Raw genomic sequence first — 18,179 nt, 5'->3', positions numbered from 1 at the left:
GCATTACTCAGTTTAATCCTCTCAACAACCCTATGAGAGAGAAACTGTCATGCTGACTCTACAAAACATCGAGGCCCCAGAGAAGTAACTAGTCGTAGTTCCCATAGTTAGGAAGAGTCAGGATTCCAACCCAGGAGTTGACCTTACAGTCTACATTCTTGGCCTCCAGGCTCACCTGCCTGCCAGGCGGGAAGTTCAAGTGGTTGCATGTTGAAGGGTTGAATGCAAGAAGTGGAGGAAAGAGTTGGTGGAAATTAGCTAAAGCTAGGCTCGGCCTGCTCTGAAGCAGTCTGGGTTTGCCCTTAGGGCAAAATCACCTGGGGTAGGTGTCAGAGAAGTGGAAGCTATGCTCAGTTTTTGACAGGCTGTGTGACCTTGGGCAGATTCTTGCTTCTGCTGAAACCTCCTTTTCCCCACTTGAAAATCTGAGGATCAGGCTGGGTGCGGTGGGTCACACCTGTAATCCCAACACTTTGGGAGACCGAGACAGGCTGATCACCCGATGTCAGGAGTTCAAGACCAGCCTGACCAACATGGAGAAACTCCATCTCTACTAAAAATACAAAATTAGTCAGGCATGGTGGTGCATGCCTGTAATCCCAGCTACGCGGGAGGCTGAGGCAGGAGAATCACTTGAACCCCAGAGGCGGAGGTTGCAGTGAGCCAAGATGGCGCCATTGCACTCCAACCTAGGCAACAAGAGCGAAACTCCATCTCAAGAAAAAAAAAAAAAAGAAAGAAAGAAAAAAGAAAAGAAAAGAAAACCTGGCCGGGTGCAGTGGCTCGCGCCTGTAATCCCAGCACTTTGGGAGGCCGAGTCAGGCATATCACGAAGTCAGGAGATCGAGACCATCCTGGCTAGCATGGTGAAACCCCGTCTCTACTAAAAATACAAAAAAAGTTAGCCGGGTGTGGTGGTGGGCGCCTGTAGTACCAGCTACTCAGGAGGCTGAGGCAGGAGAATGGCGTGAACTCAGGAGGCAGAGCTTGCAGTGAGCCGAGATCATGCCACTGCACTCCAGTCTGGACAACAGAGCGAGACTCCATCTCAAAAAAAAAAAAAAAGAAAAGAAAAAAAAGAAAATTTGAGGATCCAGGTAACTTCTCAGGCCTTTTGCTTGGACCTCTCAACTTGATTTGGGTGGTGCAGGTCTCTTTTCTCCAGATCATATAGGAATAAGCTGAGGATAAGCTGAGGTCTTTCTGGAGGTGGTAGCACAGGACTGGCTGGGATTTCCGGGACAGGTTGAATTTAGAGGGGATGGTGGTTGGTTTTTGTTTTTTGTTTTTTTTTGGAGATGGAGTCTCGCTCTGTCTCCCATGCTGGAGTGCAGTGGCATGATCATGGCTCACAGCAACCTCTGCCTCCTAGGTTCAAGCAATTCTTGTGCCTCAGCCTCCCAAGTAGCTGGGACTAAAGGAGTGTGCCACCGGGCCTGGCTAATTTTTGTATTTTTAGTAGTGACGGGGTTTTGCCATGTTGGCCAGGCTGGTCTTGAACTCCCAACCTCAGGTGGTCCACCTGCCCCGGCCTTCCAAAGTGCTGGGATTACAGGAATGAGCCACCGCCCTGGTCGAAAGGATGGTGTTCTGTGTTGAGGTCCTTCATAAGCAAAGTCCCAGAGGCAGGTGTGAATCTGGGCTTTTAGGCCTGACTGGAGTTAAGTGTGGATGTTTGAGGGGGGGGTGTAGATGTTGACCAAGTGGGGTAAGGAGGTGTGTGCAAAGTTGGTGGTCCTTCAGCGTCAGATATATGTGTCAGATGTGTGTCCAGGATGCCCCACATGCCAGCTTGCAGAGGGCTTCCTGTGCTGGGCTGGCATGTGGTCCAGGAGTTGCCATGTGCCAGCTGTGTGTTCGAGGCATGCGGTCACATGTGCTGTGGGCCGCACGTGAGTGTGTCAGTGTCTCCTCCCCATCACGAGCATCGGGGGTGGTGGTGAGTCACGGGCTCAGCCTTCGGCGCCAACTGTCATGTTTCTTCCCCCCAAATTTCACCCCCCACCCAGCCATGCACCACCCACCCCCACTCCAAGATCTGTGTCGCTTCTCTCTTCCATCCCCCTGTCCTGCTCAGCTCCTTCTGAGAGGCTGCAGCGTGTTCCCTGGGAAGGAGTCTCCCACTTCTGGCACTGCCCTCCAGCTTCCTCTCCTTGTCCCATCCGCCTTTCCCACTGCCTCTCTGCTCCTGTGACTAGAGAATGAGGGCCCCTTCTCTCCACCCACTCATCTCTGTGGGTCCCAAGGATTTCTCTGTGCACTACAGGGAATTCTCATACTCACCACCCATCCCCTCACCTCTATAGGAGCTATTTATATTGGGGGAGGCTTGCCCCGCATCTCCAGGCTGGCAGCTCCTGCCTCAGTGGCTCTCTTGTGTCTATGAGCCACATCCTTGTCTTTTTGGTACCCTGGTGTCTGTAGGCCTCCCTTGTTTCTGTGACCTTCTTTGGCTCTCCTTGGCTCTCTCCCTGCCCTGTGGACTGCTCCCCATATCTGAGGAGTGCTTTCTGTTTCCAGGGGCCTCTCTCTTGTGTCTCTGGCTTCTCCCGTTTTCCTTCGCGGGAGGTCTCTATGTCCACATTACTGCCCCTTGTCTCCGAGGTCCTTTTGCTTGTCTCTGTAGGCTGCTCCCTTGTCTCCATGGGCCTTTCTTTCTTATCCCTGGGCTTTTCCTGTCCTTGTCCTTGTGGGGTTTGTGGGCCTCGGCCCACTTCTCTGGACAGTCTTGACGGCTGTCTCTCTTCTCTTCATTTCTCTTCATCTCTGTAGCCCTCTCCCCTCATCTCAGTGGCCTTCTCCCTGGGTCTTCTTGCCTCTCATCTCTGTGGGCTCCTGTGCCCAGGGCTGCCTGGGCAGGGCGGTGGCATGGTGTGGTAGAGGGGGTGGCTCGGGGGTGGGCCCTCCATCCAATGCAGCTCCTTCTTCTCATCAGCATTCTCCTCGCGGGGGGCCCCCAGCCCCAACCAATACAGGCTCCCCCTCCCCCGACTCCCCTCCCTACTCGCTCTTTGCCTGCCTCCCTCCCTTCCTCCTGCCCGCCCTCCTCGCCTCCCTCCCTCCCTCTTCTCTCTCTCCCGAACCACCCCCCCCCCCCCCCCCCCCCGCGCTCCAGGACCCAGCGCAGGCGGCAGGCGGGCAGGCAGGCGGCGGCCTCGGAGGGGAGACTGAGCGGTGGCGGCAGCCAGCGGCAGGAGGCAGGCCCAGCCGGGGACTGGAGCCGGGGACTGGAGCCGGCAGCGGCTTCTCCTCACAGGGGACCAGGAGTGTGTCGCCAGGCCCTCCCACTGAGGCCCAGCACCGGGAGCCCCTGGGACACCCCACCCTCCTCCGCCTTTCTCTTCCACCTGCTCCTCTCCATCCTCCTCTCCCTCCTCCCTATCTCTCCACCTCATTTGCCCCCTTCTCGGCCTCTCCGGGTCTCCCAGCTCTCCATCCTCCCCAGCTTTCCACTCCCGGGCTCTCCCCGCCCCCAGCATGCTTTTCCCGTGGGGGCTGAGGGCTTGAGGACTCAGGGCCCTTGCCTCAACCAGGGCAGGGCCCAGGCTCCAGGGGGGAGGGGGAAAGGGGGCGGCCCCCTCCCCCAGCAGGCCCTCCCCTCCCCCACTTCTCCTGATGGCCGGCTTCCTTTTCTCCACCCAGTCCTCGCCCCCTGTGGCCCCCCCAGGCCGGCCCGGCTAGGGGAGGGGGCGGGGGCCCTTTCCTGGGCCAGCTTCCCCCTCCCCCGGCTTTGCCTGTGCCCCCCCCTTCTGTTTTCACCTTCCTCTCCTCCTTTCCTCCCTCCTTCCCCTCCATTTGCTCCTTCCCCCTCTCCTCTCTCCCCTTCTCTCCTCCATTTTCTCCTTTCCCCTTCCTTCCCTCCCCGGCCCGCCCTCTCCTCTTCCACCTGTCCTTCCTCCCTGCTCCTGTGGAGCCACCGTTTTGGATTAGTTGGGAGCCACCACCGGCGGCGGGGGAGGGGGCCCTGTGGACTGCCCTCTCCCCCCGCCCAGCCCCACCGCCACCCAGCGCCAGAGCACCTCCCGCGTCGGTCCTCGGGCCTCGAGGGAGCCCAGCCCTCCGTCCCACCAGGATCCGTGAGTGTCTGCAGGGCAGGGATTGGGCTGGGTTCTGGGTCCTGGAAGGCTGGGGTTGGTGCCGCCTGGCAGGGGGGCACCACATTCTCCCCGTTCTCCGGACTGGCAAGTACCCTCCCCCACTAGGGGCCTGCTCTGCGCCCTCCGTCTCCTCAGCGTCCATTCACCTCGACCTCTTCTCACCTCTTCTTCTGGGTACATAGCTCACTGCCGCCCCTGGCCCTCCAGCTTTCTGGGGTCCTACGGGGCTGATTGCTCTTACTTGGGCTCTCACTTACCCCGGGCCCCTGGCATGTCCGTGCCCCTGCTGTCTCCAAGCCTCCGTCCTGGTCCCAGACTGGCTCTTTCTGTTCCTCTGAGCCTCATCCTCTGCCTGCGGTGGGCCTTGGCCCTGTCCCCACCCCGTCCAGTCTCTATCTCCTGGATATGTCTTTCCGCTTTTGAGCCCCCATTTCCTGTGTCTCTTGGGCCCCTCTCTGACTCTGCCCAACTTCTCTCTTTGCTGTTAGCCCAGGTTGCTCTCGGCATGTCTCTGTTTAGATCCCTCTCTCTGTCAGAACTCCTCCACCCTGGCTTCCCTCTTTCCAAGTCTCCCTCGGCAGGTCTCTTTCCACTTCTCTTTCCATTCTGTGCCTCCGCTCACCTGTCCTCCTCCCTCTCTCTGCCTCTGAGCTTGGAGGCTGTCTTCCCTCTGTCACTTTTCCACCTCTTTCCCCCAGATCCACTCTGGGTGCCCAGCTCCTCCGTCCCTCCCTCCTCAGCTGCTGCCCCACCTCTCCGTGGTCCATGCTGACTTTTCCTGGCTGGTCTGGCTCTTTCCACTCCCATTCTCTCTCCCGACTTCTGTGTTACCTCGCATGGCCTTTCTGCTCCCATTCCTCTCCATGTCTGGGGGCTTTCAGGCCCCAGGATCTCCTGCTCCCCCGCACGGCATTCCTGAGTGTCTTGGGGTGGCTATGCCTCTGTGTGGGTCTGGCCTCTCCTGCAGGTGCTTGCCCTGTCCCTGCCTGTGCCCCTCTAGTGCACTCACTCCATCTCCCCACCTCAGTTTCCCTCCCTGACTCCCCCTTTCTCTCTCCCAGGTGCTTTTCCCCCTTGCCCCTTCCTCTTCTATGGGCCTGTCGTGCGGCTCCGACATACTGTCTCTCTTTCCAACTGGCCCTCTCTCTTTGTAGAGTTTGGCCATTTCTTTCCTTCTCCCAAGTCTTGTACCTGCTGCTGTTTCTTTATCTCCCTTTGCCTTCTCCCTCACCCTGTGTGCCTTCGCTGGCCCTCCTTGCCTCTCACCTTTGCTGATGTCTCTCCTATGCCCACTGTTGCTCAGCTCTCTGCTGGGTTTTGACTTTTATCTGGCTTTGCCCAGTCTCTGGGGCTGAGTCCTGGACCTGCCTGACACCCTACCTGCCCTGTCTCTGTCTCCTTTGGTGTCTCGCTTCTAGGCTGTGTCTGTCTCTTGCTCTCTCACTTAGCCTCAGTTCCTACGTCTTGGGCTGTCTTTCTGTGTGTATCTCTGTGTCCACCTGCTGCCCCTCAACCCTGTCTTTCTCTGTCTGCTCCCACCTTTGGCTGCCACCTGTGGGTCCCTGTCCTTCTGCCCCATCTCTCCCTTGGTCTTTCTGTCCTTTGTCCTCTGCTCCCTGATTTGCCCCAGGAGTCCCTGGTGTCTCAGGATGACCCACTCCACTCCTGCCTCTCTCCTAGCTCCGCCCTTCACACTCCTCCCACTCTGAGCGCTCCTCCGGGTCTCCCAGCATCCCTTGTGCCTCCATCCTTGACAAGCCTTCACCTTAATCCACATTATAGTTTGCAGTCCCCAGCCTGTCCAGCATACCCTCCCACCCAGCACTCTCTTCTTCTCAGAGGCCTAGAAGGCAGTGACTTGCTCAAGATCACGCAGTGAGTCGGGGGCAGAGCTGGGACTGATCCCCAGCCTAGGTTTTCCAGGCCACTTGAGATGGTGAGAAGGACTTGTGCCTCTATCCTTCCCTTGAAGTTCTCATTCCACAGTTTCACCAGCTCAAGCTGTCCTTCCATGGGGACTGAGTGGGGTCCGGTGTCCAGGCCCACTTCACAGCATTCTGTGCCCCCCACAGTAACCCTACTCCATGGAAACCCAAGCATCCCTTCCCGTGGGGCACAGCCCTCAGCCAGGGGAAGTGGAGCTGTGCATCTGGCCAAACTCCTTGCCCAGTGGTTGCCCTGCAGAAAGCTGGGGTGCCTAGAGGAATCCCTGACTCCTTAGGGGTGGAGAGTTGTGAAGAGCAAAGATGCACCATCTCCCCCTTTACTTCTGCTCCCCAGTAGGGTGGGAGGCAGTGGTATGGCACCCACTTCTGGCAGGCAGCTCACTCCCTGCCTTACTCACTCCTCCCTTCCAGCTCTTCCTGCTTGTATCCGAGTCGGTTCCTATCTTTTCTCCATCCTCTGTCTCCCTCTTCCTGTGTCTCGCCTGTGCCTTGGTTTCCCCCCCTCCAGCCTGCCCCTCTTTCCTCCGCTCCCTGCTCTGTCCTTTCTTTATCTTGCCTCCTCATCCTCCTGTCTCTTCCCTCTTTCTCCCTCCTAGTCCTCTCCCTGCCTCCCTGTAACTCTCCTCTTTTCTCTCCATTTCTACCCCCATTTTCCTATTGTCTTGTCTTTCTCTTCCCTTGTATTTCTATCTATTTTGTCCTTTCTCTCTTTCTGAGTCTCTCTGTCTTTCCCTTCTCTAAGCCTCTCTTTCACTTTCTCTGTTTCCTCCCTTCTCTCTCTTTGGTTTTTTTTTTTTTTTTCCCTTTTACTGCTCTGGGTCCATTCATCTATGGGGTTCTGTGTGTGCCTCTCTCTTTTTCTCCATCTCTCCATCTCTCCCGAAGTTTCCTAACTCGCAGATACTCTCTCCTCCAGACCTCGGATGTCCAGGCCTCTCTCCCCATGGGATTGTGGGAACCGGGGACGTTAGGAAAGTGGCAAGTGAGGCCTGGGATGGGGTTGCCTAGCAACCACCGCATCCTCTCCAGCCGGTTTCTGTTGCCTAGTAACGGCTGCCTGCCCAGAGACAGGGGCGGGACTGGGTGGGGGGTGGCACTTCCTGGTTTCCTATTTGGGTGGGGCTGGTCCCAGGAATTCACTCCTACCTGAGAACCTCGCACGCCTCCCTCCTGTTTTGGTAGCTGTGCCCATCCTCTCTCTTGCAGCCTGTCCTACTCAGCGCCTGAGCACTGTGACCTCCACTCTGGTAGTGCCCCTCTGAGCTGAGCTTCCCTTCTTGCAATGCCCTCAGTATTGCCAGCTTCTAAACAGAGCAGGGCTCTGCAGAGCTGTGAACTGCTTGCCAACAATGTCCCCAAGGCTTCTGTGACCACCCCATCCAGCAGGCCTCCAAGGGGTTCCATCCCACCACATAGTAATCTCCCCTTGGGCTGGGGGTCTCCCTGCAGGTGGCGAGTGGGGGCCGCGGCAGCTGCGTCCCCATGAGGAGGGGAGGAAGATGCCGGCTGAGCTGCTGCTGCTGCTGATTGTTGCCTTCGCCAGCCCCAGCTGCCAGGTGCTCTCATCACTGCGCATGGGTGAGGCCCTCCCGCACCCTGCCCCTGCATCCTCAGGCCCTGGGGCTCCTCTGGGGACCCAGGCATGCCAGTCCGTCAGGGTCCAGGTCTCAGCTCTCTTCAGCAGCAAGGAGTCCCAGCCTCCAGTTCCTCCTTCCCCCAGGACCCAGGAGTCCAGACCCCTAGCTCCCACCAACCTCAGATCCAGGTGTCTAGACCCCTGGTCCGTATACCCACCTCACCCTAGAGCCCTGGAGTCTAAGACCACAGCCCCCTCCTTCCTCAGGACTCAGGAGTCTGGTCCCCAACCCATGTGTCCCCTCAGCTGCAATCCTGGATGATCAGACAGTGTGTGGCCGCGGCGAGCGTCTGGCCTTGGCCTTGGCCCGGGAGCAGATCAACGGGATCATCGAGGTCCCAGCCAAGGCCCGAGTGGAAGTAGACATCTTTGAGCTGCAGCGGGACAGCCAGTACGAGACCACGGACACCAGTGAGCGGGGCCATGGGGGCGTGGGGTGAGGCAGGGCAGGTCGGTGGCCCTCAGTCCATCCCTCTGCCCCTGGCCTCTGGCCTGGCCTTGTCCTCTTCTAGCTCCATCCTCCCCCTTCTTTTGTGTTTGTCTCTGCCTTCTTCCCAGACATGGCTGCTGCTGGGCCTGGGGGTTGGAGAGGAGGGAGAGCATAAGCCCCAGTTCTGCTCTGGAGGAGCACGGGGCGGCGTTGAAAAGATAAGCCCTATCATCCCAGCTGGCTGGGGATGCTTGTTAGCCCCCAGAGCTTAATAACAGGCCCCAGGCATGGAGGGCAGGAGGCTTGGGCAAGGGTCAGCAAAGGCATTCTGGAGAAGGCTAGTCTGAAACTGAGCTCTGAAAGGTGAACAGGATGTAGAAAGAGTGGCGTGGCTCCAAGCACGGCCGGCCACATCACAGGGGTGTGGAAGTGTCTATGGAATACTGATGGGCTGAATGTTCGAAGGTGTCACTTGAACAGATGTGCTGGAGTTAGACCTTTGGGAGATGCTGCCTTAAAACATGTTTTAGACAGGTTTCTTTCCTGCAGGCCTTAGCAGAGGCTTTATGGTGTTCGTGTATGTTTCAGATCAGTAAGAGGAAGAATGGGGTATGGCATTTCACAGGCTTTTTTGGCTGATGTGGCACAGAGTACAACTTGGGAGAAGCTGGGATGGAGGGTGAGGAGGCAGATGGCATTCCAGTCATGTGCCTAGAGTCTGGAGATGAGGTGGGGATCGGGGTGGGAGCAGAGGGAAGTATTTGGAGCCAAGAAATGGGGGGGTGTGGGGTTGAGCCCATCCTGAATCCACCTGGATTCAGGACATATTTGGAGAGATTGTGAGATACTTCAGAGCTAAGTGTGACAGGGTAGTAGGAAGCGAGGCTGTGCAGATTGTCACGCTGGCTCAAGGAGGCTACAGTGCCAGGGTGAAAGATGCCACCTTCACCCACAGGCACTGGGAAGCCATTGATAGGTCTATACCAGGGAGTGAGGCTTCTGGAAAGAGAATCTGGAGACTGGATTTGGGTGATGAGTGTGTACTCTGATATATGTCTGAGTTGAGAGTCCTAAACTAGGGCAGGGGCCAAGGGGTTGAAGAGAAGGGGATACATGTGAGAAATTTGAGGACAAAGAAGAGACAGGACATGGTGACTAACTGGCTGTCAGGAGAGAGATTGAAGGCAAGGACCATTTCCAGGCATCTGGTCTGTGTGAATGGTGGGGCCCTCACCAGTGTGGAAGGTCCAGAAGGAGCCAGTTTGGAGGAAATGAGGTGTTGAGTTATGATGCCTTTAGTTAGAGGTGGCAGAAACCAAACTCAGCCTGGTTTAAGGAAAAAAGAGAACTTATTAGCTCATGTCACTAAAAGACCTAAGGACAAATTTCAGGCATGGCTGAATCCAGGTGTTCAAACGATGGCCTAGGATTGTTTCAGGCATGGCTGGATTCAGGCATTCAGATGACATCCTGGGAATCTCTGTGTCTTTACCTCTGAGGCCTGCTTTCCTCTGAGTTGGCTTCATTTTCAGAAATGCTCTCTCAACTGGTGGTGAGATGGCCCCAGCAGCACCAAGCTTACATCTCACCAGTTTAGCAAACCCAGTGATAATTGTAGCAAAAGACCTGGGGAAGGTGCTCCATGGTCTGATTTGCACCCATATGTATTTCTGAACCAGTTGCCATGGCTAGAAGAATGGAGTTCTGTGACTCCCCAAGGCCTGCATCAGGTGCCAGTCAATCCTGGGAACCCTGGACTGAAGGGTGAGGATAGTTCCCCCAGGAGAAGTTAGGGTTCTGCCATGAGAACAGGCACTGGACAAGCAAAAACAACAGCTTTCCACCTCCCAGTCTTGAGACACACATGTGTATAAGGAGGAAGAGAGCAGAAGAAAGAGGAGGAAGTAAGTGCAGTGGGAGAGTGGTGTTTGGAGTATGGGAAGGCTCCAGGGGACCTGGGCTGTGGGGTCAGGGGAGGAGGTGGTGAGTGCACCGTGGGTTGTGGCATGGCTGAAAAGATTGAGAACAACAGTGGCTGAGGGACTAGGCACAGGCTTTGTAGGCAGAGGAGGCCCCTGGTGTCTCTTTCTCTTCATCCCTTCCTTTGATCTCCCTTGGCCTGACCTGTCCCTCTGTTGCTGTGTCCTCATCTCTCTCCATCTCATGCCCCCTCATGTTCACTTGTTGGGTGGGGTCAGAGACTGGCCTTCTGGGTCCCGGATGGCAGAAGAGGATCAGGCAGTTGCCAGTGTCTGATCCTCTCCTGGGCCATGGTGGCTCCCTGAGGGATGGGGAAGGAGAGGAGGCAGGGGGTCCCTGACTCTGCGGTCTCTTCCCCTTCCCACGCAGTGTGTCAGATCTTACCCAAAGGGGTTGTGTCTGTCCTTGGGCCCTCCTCTAGCCCAGCATCTGCCTCCACCGTGAGCCATATCTGTGGAGAGAAGGAGGTGAGATGGGGAGTGTGGGCCGGCGCTTTGTGGGGAGCGGGTCCCTGGGAGGCGAGGGCTGGGCGGAGAAGCAGGATGGAGGCCAAAGTTTCCTCTCTGTCCAGATCCCCCACATCAAGGTGGGTCCCGAGGAGACACCCCGCCTTCAGTACCTTCGCTTCGCGTCTGTCAGCCTGTACCCCAGTAACGAGGACGTCAGCTTGGCGGTCTCCCGAATCCTCAAGTCCTTCAACTACCCCTCGGCCAGCCTCATCTGCGCCAAGGCTGAGTGTGAGGGAGAACTGAATGTTTTGTTTTCTGTTCCCCCAGACACCCCTTCCCAAGAGATCTGGTGTCCCACACAGTGGTTCACTGCCCCCTAGTTAGAACCCTGGGGCACCCAGGCACCAGGCTCTTCTCCCATCTTCAGAAACCGAGGCCTCTGGTTCCACAGACCCCTTCTCTCCCCAGAGAGATCCATTTAGTCCCCAGATGGTGACTAAGCACCTGTCATGTCAAGGCCCTCTGCTAGGCCCTGGGCGTGGTCCCTGGGTGCTTGGAACTCCGGTTCTAGTGGAGGTCGTTGGTCATTGAGCTGTTGTGATACAGAGTGGTATGTGTGCTGCCAGGAGGCACGTGGAGCCTCTGGTATCACATAGGAGGGATCCTAATCCATCTGGGAGGTTCAGAGCCTGTGTCTATGAGAAAGAGACATCCAAGCTGAACCTGAAGGGTGTGGGAAGAAAGAGGGAACAGGTTCTAAGTAGAGAGTGTGACGGGCAGAGGTAGAGGGCCCAGGGAGCACAGCCCTTCAAGAGGCTTGCAGATACTCCCAGTGGCTGAAATGTGAGAACAACGAAGCAAGAGATGATGGGAGCCATGGGAAGTCCCCACGCCGGGCAGGGCGAGGGGACAGGGTCAGATTCGTGTTCTAGGAAGAGCCCTTTGGCTGCAGTGTAGAGAACAGGCTGGAGAGTGACAAGAGGGGTGGCAAGGAGACAAGTGAAAGGCAGGGCAGAGGCGACACTGGTCTGGGCCCAGGTGGTGGCAGTTGGAATGAGGGGGCCAGGGTGATGGGAGAGGCGTGAGGGAAAGAAGAGGGTGGGGCTAGGGATGGTGCAAGGCCTTTGCCAAGGAGGAACACGATTCATCAGGGGCACACGTCGGGCATGGTGTGTCTTTGAGACATTCATGTGAGATGTCTGGTAGGCTGGTGGATTTGTGGGTATGGAGCTTGAGGCAAGGAGGGACTGTGCTCCATAGCCTCTAGAAGGAATTCCTCCTTCAAGAAGTATTTATTGGGCCAGGTGTGGTGGCTCATGCCTGTAATCCCAGCACTTTGGGAGGCCAAGGTGGGAGGATGGCTTGAGGCCAGGAGTTCAAGACCAGTCTGGGCAACATGGCGAGACCCCATCTCTTAAAAAAAAGGTATTTATGGCCGGGCGTGATGGCTCACGCCTGTAATCCCAGCACTTTCGGAGGCCGAGGCGGGCGAATCACGAGGTCAGGAGATCGAGACCATCCTGTGAATGGTGAAATCCCGTCTCTACTAAAAATACAAAAAATTAGCCAGGTGTGGTGGCGGGCACCTGTAGTGCCAGCTACTCAGGAGGCTGAGGCAGGAGAATGGCGTGAACCCGGGAGGTAGAGCTTGCAGTGAGCCGAGATCACGCCACTGCACTCCAGCCTGGGCGACAGAGCGAGACTCCGTCTCAAAAAAAAAAATAAATAAATAAATAAAGGTATTTATTAAGCACCTGCTCTGTGCCAGGCTCTGATCTTGGTATTAGGAGTCAGCCGTGGGTGAAGTAGTCCAAGTACATTCTGAGGAGAGGACTTGGGCAAAAAACACTGCAAATAAGTGCATTACATGGTTAGAAGTAGTGAGTTCTATGGAAAAGTAGAAATGACTTATGAAGAATGGTGTGGGCGTGGGGTGCAACTTTAAATGAAATGGTGGGCGAGGGCCTCATTGAGAAGGTGATGTTGGAATAGAGACCTGGAGGAGGGGAAGGAGGGAGCTGTGTAAGGATGTGAGAGGAGAGGGTTCTAGGCCAAGGGAACAGCCAGCGTGAAGGCCGCAGGACAGTAGCAAGACTATGGTGTGTGCAGAACAGCAAGGAGGTGGTGTGGCTCAAGCCCAGAGAGTGAGTGATGGGGAGAGGAGGAGCTGTGGGCTGGGTGGTTAAAAAAAAAAAAAAGGTATTTATTGAGCAGCTGCTATGTGCCAGGCCTGGCTCTTGATATTAGGCTATTAGGGATCAGTCTCTACTCTAGTGTCTCAATGAGGCCCCCGCCCACCATTTCATTTAAAGTTGCACCCCACACCCACACTAGACTCCCAGTCTTCATAACTCATTTCTGCTTTAACATAGAACTCATTATTTCTAACCATGTAATGCATTTATTTGCGGTGTTTGTTGCCAAACTCATCTCCTCATCCTGTACCTGGTCTGCTCCACTCACAGCTGACCCCAATACCAAGAGCAGAGCCTGGCACAGAGCACATGCTCAACAAGTACCTTTTTTTTTTTCTAAAGAGATGGCTTCTCACTATATTGGCCAGGCTGGTCTTGAATTCCCGCAGTCTGGGCAGTAACAAGGGGTTGAGTTGGGCAGATTGTGTGGCTTTGGAGGCTGTGAGGACTTTGGCCTCTAGGACTCTGACTGAGCTGGGAAGGCATTTGAGGGTTTGGGGCAGAGGAGGAGCACATCTGACCCGTATCATTCTGGCTGCTGTGTAGGGAACAGACTCAGGGGCAGGCTTGGGGATTGCAGCAGGCAGGAGTTGGTGGTGGCTCAGGACAGGGTGGTGACAGTGGCACGGCGTGAGGGGATCTGATGTGTTTGGAAGGGAGGGCCTTGATGGATTGGGTGTGAAAGAGAGGAAGCCAGAGTTTTGGCCTGAGCGACTGGCACACTAGAGATGCTGTTCACCAACATGGGGAAGCTGTGGTGGTTGAGCAAGGAGATTAAGCATGAGATACCTGTCAAGACACCCAATGAGGGGTCAGGAAGGTGGCAGAGACAGGAATCTGGAGTTCTAGGGAGAGGTCTAGGTTGGGATTTTAACTGGGGAGGGCCCAGGCTTTGGGTCCCCAAGCCCATTACCCCATGGGACCCAGCTGCCCCATGTCCTTGCACACCCTCCAGTCCTCTGCCCAGCTGCCCCATGTTGAGGAGGAGGGAGTGTCTACGCCATGCCTGGGTACCCAGAAGGGCTCCAACCCAAGGCCCCACCCCTCCCTCAGGCCTGCTGCGATTGGAGGAACTGGTGCGTGGCTTCCTCATCTCCAAGGAGACGCTGTCAGTGAGGATGTTGGACGACAGCCGGGACCCCACACCACTGCTCAAGGAGATCCGTGATGACAAGGTGTCCACCATCATCATCGACGCCAACGCCTCCATCTCCCACCTCATCCTCCGTAAGGTGAGGCCCCTACCTCTGATTTCCCAAAGGACTGGGGCCAGAAACTTGGGGTGACCGAGCAAGTCACCCAATGCCCATGGGCCTCAGGAGTCAAAAGGGGGCTTCAAGACCTTCTTCTTCCGTAAAGATGATAATTGTAAAGTTTGTCTCTCAGCCTGCCTGCTTCCTGGTTGTGTGGTCCTGAGCAGTCACCACATCTCCCTGTGAATAGTCCCTGCTCGGTGGGTTGTGAGGGTTAACACACAACGGCTGGCCCCTCCCGTGCCAGCCGTGTGAACAGTTGTCTCTTCCCTCTCCAAGCCTGCCCTTCCCTGACACCCACGTGATGAGAGCCCAACTCCTGCCACCCAGGAAATGCAAGCTGGTGCCCTTTAATATTATAATTCTCGTGGGGGGACAGACTTGGGTGCTTCTGGCAGGAAGAATTTTTCCAGCTTTGTTTTCCTCGAGGATTATGAGAAAAGGGTCTCAAGAATGAATCTTGACGTTCAAACTGGCTGCTATTATTGCAAAGCACTTTTAAAGATTGCAGGGAATCAATTTTCCGACCTTATGCCTAGGCTGAGTCCTACACATTTGCAGCCCAAGCTTGGCTTTTGGAGAGTGTAGGGCTTAAAATTAAGGCTCTCCTCTCTGCTGGGCCTGGTGGCTCACACCTATAATCCCAGCACCATGGGAGGCCAAGGCAGGAGGATTGCTTGAGACCAGGAGCTTGGGACCATAGCAAGACCCCATCTCTACAAAAAAACAATTTTTAAAAAATTAGCTGGGCATTGTGGTACATGCCTACGATTCCAGGTACTCAGGAGCTGAGGTGGGAGGATCACTTGAGCCTGAGAGGTCAAGGCTTCAGTGAGCTATGATCCCACCACTGCACTCCAGCCTGAGTGACAGAGCAAGATCTTGTCTTTAAAAATAAATAAATAAATAAAGATAATTCCCCTTCCTGCCCTATTTCTGAGGCTTCTTCTTGCCTATCTCCAGAAGGAAATCTTCTAAGTGCCTTCATGAGAGACAGGGGGCATTTGGGAGTCCTATTCTCTCCTCTAGCAAAATCTCCTCTAGCAAAATCTCTCCTCTAGCAAAATGTCCCACCTGGGACAGCAGTCAGCATGGCAGGACACCAGGGACTAAGGCCTCCCTCTGCCCCCACTTGTCTCCTCCTCCCTGTCTGTCTATCTCTGAGCATTTATTACTTTACTGTGTTTCCCATGGGGTGTCTTCTCACCAGGCCTGTCTCTAAATCTCTCTTCTTCTCTTGAGTCCTCCCCATCTCTGCCTGTGGGTCTCTGTCTCTCACTCTGCCTCTTTGCCTCCTGTGTTTTCCAGGCCTCGGAACTGGGAATGACCTCAGCGTTTTACAAGTACATCCTCACCACCATGGTGTGTATGCCCTCTGGCCCATCTCTGCCCCCACTTCCTTCCCATCACAGCTGTACCATTAGGGCTTAGCCCCAGGCCTCACCACCTCTTCCTGGTCCCAGGACTTCCCCATCCTGCATCTGGACGGTATTGTGGAGGACTCCTCCAACATCCTGGGCTTCTCCATGTTCAACACGTCCCACCCCTTCTACCCTGAGTTTGTCCGCAGCCTCAACATGTCCTGGAGGGAGAACTGTGAAGCCAGCACCTACCCGGGCCCTGCGGTGAGCACACAGATACCCAGTCACACCCAGAAACACTCTGTGCACAGATACTTCTGGGGCCCCCTTTCAGACCTCGCTCAGATCATGCTCAGAACCCTCTTGCCCTCCCTGAGGCCTCGTGGTGTGGCCTTGTGATGCATTGGACCCATGTCCTCCTCTCTCTCTACCTCCCACACCACTCTGGCCACACCAGCTCCTCGAGGTGCCTCTGATGCCCCAAGCAGGTGCACCTCAGGGCCTCTGCACACCCTCTTCCCCCTGCTTCCTGTGCACTTTCCGAGAGAAGCAGTGGCTTGCTCCCCATCACTAGGACATTGCTCCAGTGTCCCCTCAGGTATAAGACTTTTCCTTCCTCCTCCTGTTTAAAAAATGGTAAACTTGGCCCGGCGCGGTGGCTCACACCTGTAATCCCAGCACTTTGGGAGGCCGAGGCAGGTGAATCACCTGAGGTCAGCAGTTCAAGACCAGCCTGGCCAACATGGAGAAACCCCATCTCTACAAAAGTACAAAAATTAGCTGGGCATGATGGCAGGTGCCTGTAATCCAGCTACTTGGGAGGCTGAGGTGGAAGAATCACTTGAACCTGGGAGGCGGAGGTTGCAGTGAGCTGAGATCATGCCATTGCACTCCAGCCTGGGCGAGAGAGCGACACTCCGTCTCAAAAAAAAAAAAAAAGTAAATTGGCCAGGCATGGTGGCTTATACTTGTAATCCCAGCACTTTGGGAGGCTGAGGCAGGAGGATCACTTTAGTCCAGGAGTTCGAGATCAGCCTGGCCAACATGGCAAAATCCTGTTTCTACTAAAAATACAAACATTAGCTGGGTGTGGTGGCGTATGCCTGTAATCCCAGCTACTTGGGTGGCTGAGGCACAAGAGTCGCTTGAACCTGGGAGGTAGAAGAGGTTGCAGTGAGCCAAGATTGTGCCACTGCACTCCAGCCTGGGTGACAGAGCAAGACTCTGTCTCAAAAGAAAAAAAAAAAGGTAAACTACCTATTTTTTTACCCCTCCCTGCCTTGTCTTTTTCCATAGCACTTATATTTGCTTATTTCATCACGATGTGGCTTACTGTATATTAGACTTACATAGAGATATGGATTTGAGGACTGTAAGTTCCATGAGGGCAGGGGGTTCTGTTTATTTTGTTCACCATTGTATCCCCAGCACTTAAAACAGCCTAGCTCATAACAGGTGTCTGATAATAGATGTTGAATAAATACCAGCATACAAAAGATGCATATTTATGTGTATTTGTTCACAGACATCTACTCAGATACCAAGACACCAAGACACTTCTACGCGCAGAGCGCACATGGACACCAAGCTGTCCAGTCAGATGTGTCCACACAGGGACATCACACACCCCAACACAGAGGCACATTTGTGTGTACCCCTGTGCACATCTACACAACACAGATACTCAGACCTTCACACTAACACAGCTGGGGCACACCCTAACAAGCACACACAGACACCGTGGTTGTGTCACAGATTGGGGGCTACAGTGTATGGGACGCTAACTGTGTGCCAGGCACTGTTCTGAGTGCTTTACAGGCGTTATGTCACCGGAGCCCCGTAACAGCACATGAAGGTAGAGATTACTATTATCCTCATTTTACAGAGAAGGAAACTGAGGTTCAGGGAGGAATGAGGACTTAGCCCTGTCAAAGAATGAGAAAATAGCAGAGCCAGGCCTCTAGCTCTGAGCCACCTGCCTCCCAGGCCCGCGACCAATCATTATATGCTCCTGCCTCTCTGACACCACACCCAAGCTGCGTATAGATGAATGGGCATCGTCATCCAGCCCCACTCATGTAAACGTGCCCCAGACACACTCAGACGGGGACTATGGCCATCTTCCCTGGCCTGCATCACCCAGATTCACAGACATACCTGCCCATGCAGGTGACACAGCTAGCTATCCAGGCACCCTCTGAGAGATACATGGCCACATACATTCTGGGAGACCTACTCCCACCAAGACATGGGAAGCACACACACCTTCCCCGTTGTCAATTCCACTTCCCAAGAAAGACACCAGAGCCACTTCCTCACTCCTGACCCACCCAGTTTCCCATTCCTGGGGAGAGGGAAGTTATTTGAGGGTTTGAGGGTGGCAGCTCAGGGGCCTTTGGGGCTCCTCTGCCTAAGCAGCCTCTTATCCATCCCACCCCCGCCTCTGTCCCACCGCAGCTGTCAGCTGCCCTGATGTTTGACGCCGTGCACGTGGTGGTGAGTGCTGTCCGAGAGCTGAACCGCAGCCAGGAGATCGGTGTGAAGCCTCTGGCCTGTACATCGGCCAACATTTGGCCCCACGGGACCAGCCTCATGAACTACCTGCGCATGGTGAGCCCGAGCGGGGATGGGTGGAGGAGGCAGGACACGGCCACCTCAGGTGGGAGCGCTCACTGTGACCACCCTGTGGCCCTCCGCCCTCCCTGCTCTTCCCACCCTACCCACTGCCTCCCCTGTCCACTCCTGGCTGTTGCTGCCTATCTGGGTTACTCTCTCTCTCTCTTTCTGAGTCTTGCCCTCTTCATGCCTTTTGTCCCATCTCCTCTTGCTTCC

General features: G+C 55.4%; 1 protein-coding gene across 5 annotated transcripts in view; it reads left to right on the top strand.

The window, feature by feature from the left end:
- Positions 1 to 3,106: 3,106 nt before the first annotated feature.
- Positions 3,107 to 18,179, top strand: part of GRIK5 (glutamate ionotropic receptor kainate type subunit 5) — a 70,822-nt gene continuing 55,749 nt past the window's right edge. For 2 of the 5 annotated variants that reach the window (XM_016934227.4, XM_016934223.4), the window contains exons 1-9: positions 3,964 to 4,076; positions 7,493 to 7,621; positions 7,926 to 8,090; positions 10,459 to 10,556; positions 10,661 to 10,826; positions 13,787 to 13,965; positions 15,295 to 15,348; positions 15,450 to 15,611; positions 17,805 to 17,957. In XM_016934227.4, the coding sequence (XP_016789716.2) occupies positions 7,543 to 7,621; positions 7,926 to 8,090; positions 10,459 to 10,556; positions 10,661 to 10,826; positions 13,787 to 13,965; positions 15,295 to 15,348; positions 15,450 to 15,611; positions 17,805 to 17,957 (1,056 nt within the window). In that variant the 5' untranslated portion in view covers positions 3,964 to 4,076; positions 7,493 to 7,542. Of the gene's footprint in view, positions 4,077 to 7,492; positions 7,622 to 7,925; positions 8,091 to 9,844; positions 10,014 to 10,458; positions 10,557 to 10,660; positions 10,827 to 13,786; positions 13,966 to 15,294; positions 15,349 to 15,449; positions 15,612 to 17,804; positions 17,958 to 18,179 lie in introns of those variants that run through there. The other 3 variants (XM_016934228.4, XM_016934225.4, XM_054673791.2) reach the window with 3 other exon arrangements.

This window comes from Pan troglodytes, chromosome 20 (assembly GCF_028858775.2).
Source record: "Pan troglodytes isolate AG18354 chromosome 20, NHGRI_mPanTro3-v2.0_pri, whole genome shotgun sequence".
Classification (NCBI taxonomy): Eukaryota; Metazoa; Chordata; class Mammalia; order Primates; family Hominidae; genus Pan; species Pan troglodytes.
This window is presented reverse-complemented; position numbering and strand designations above follow the sequence as displayed.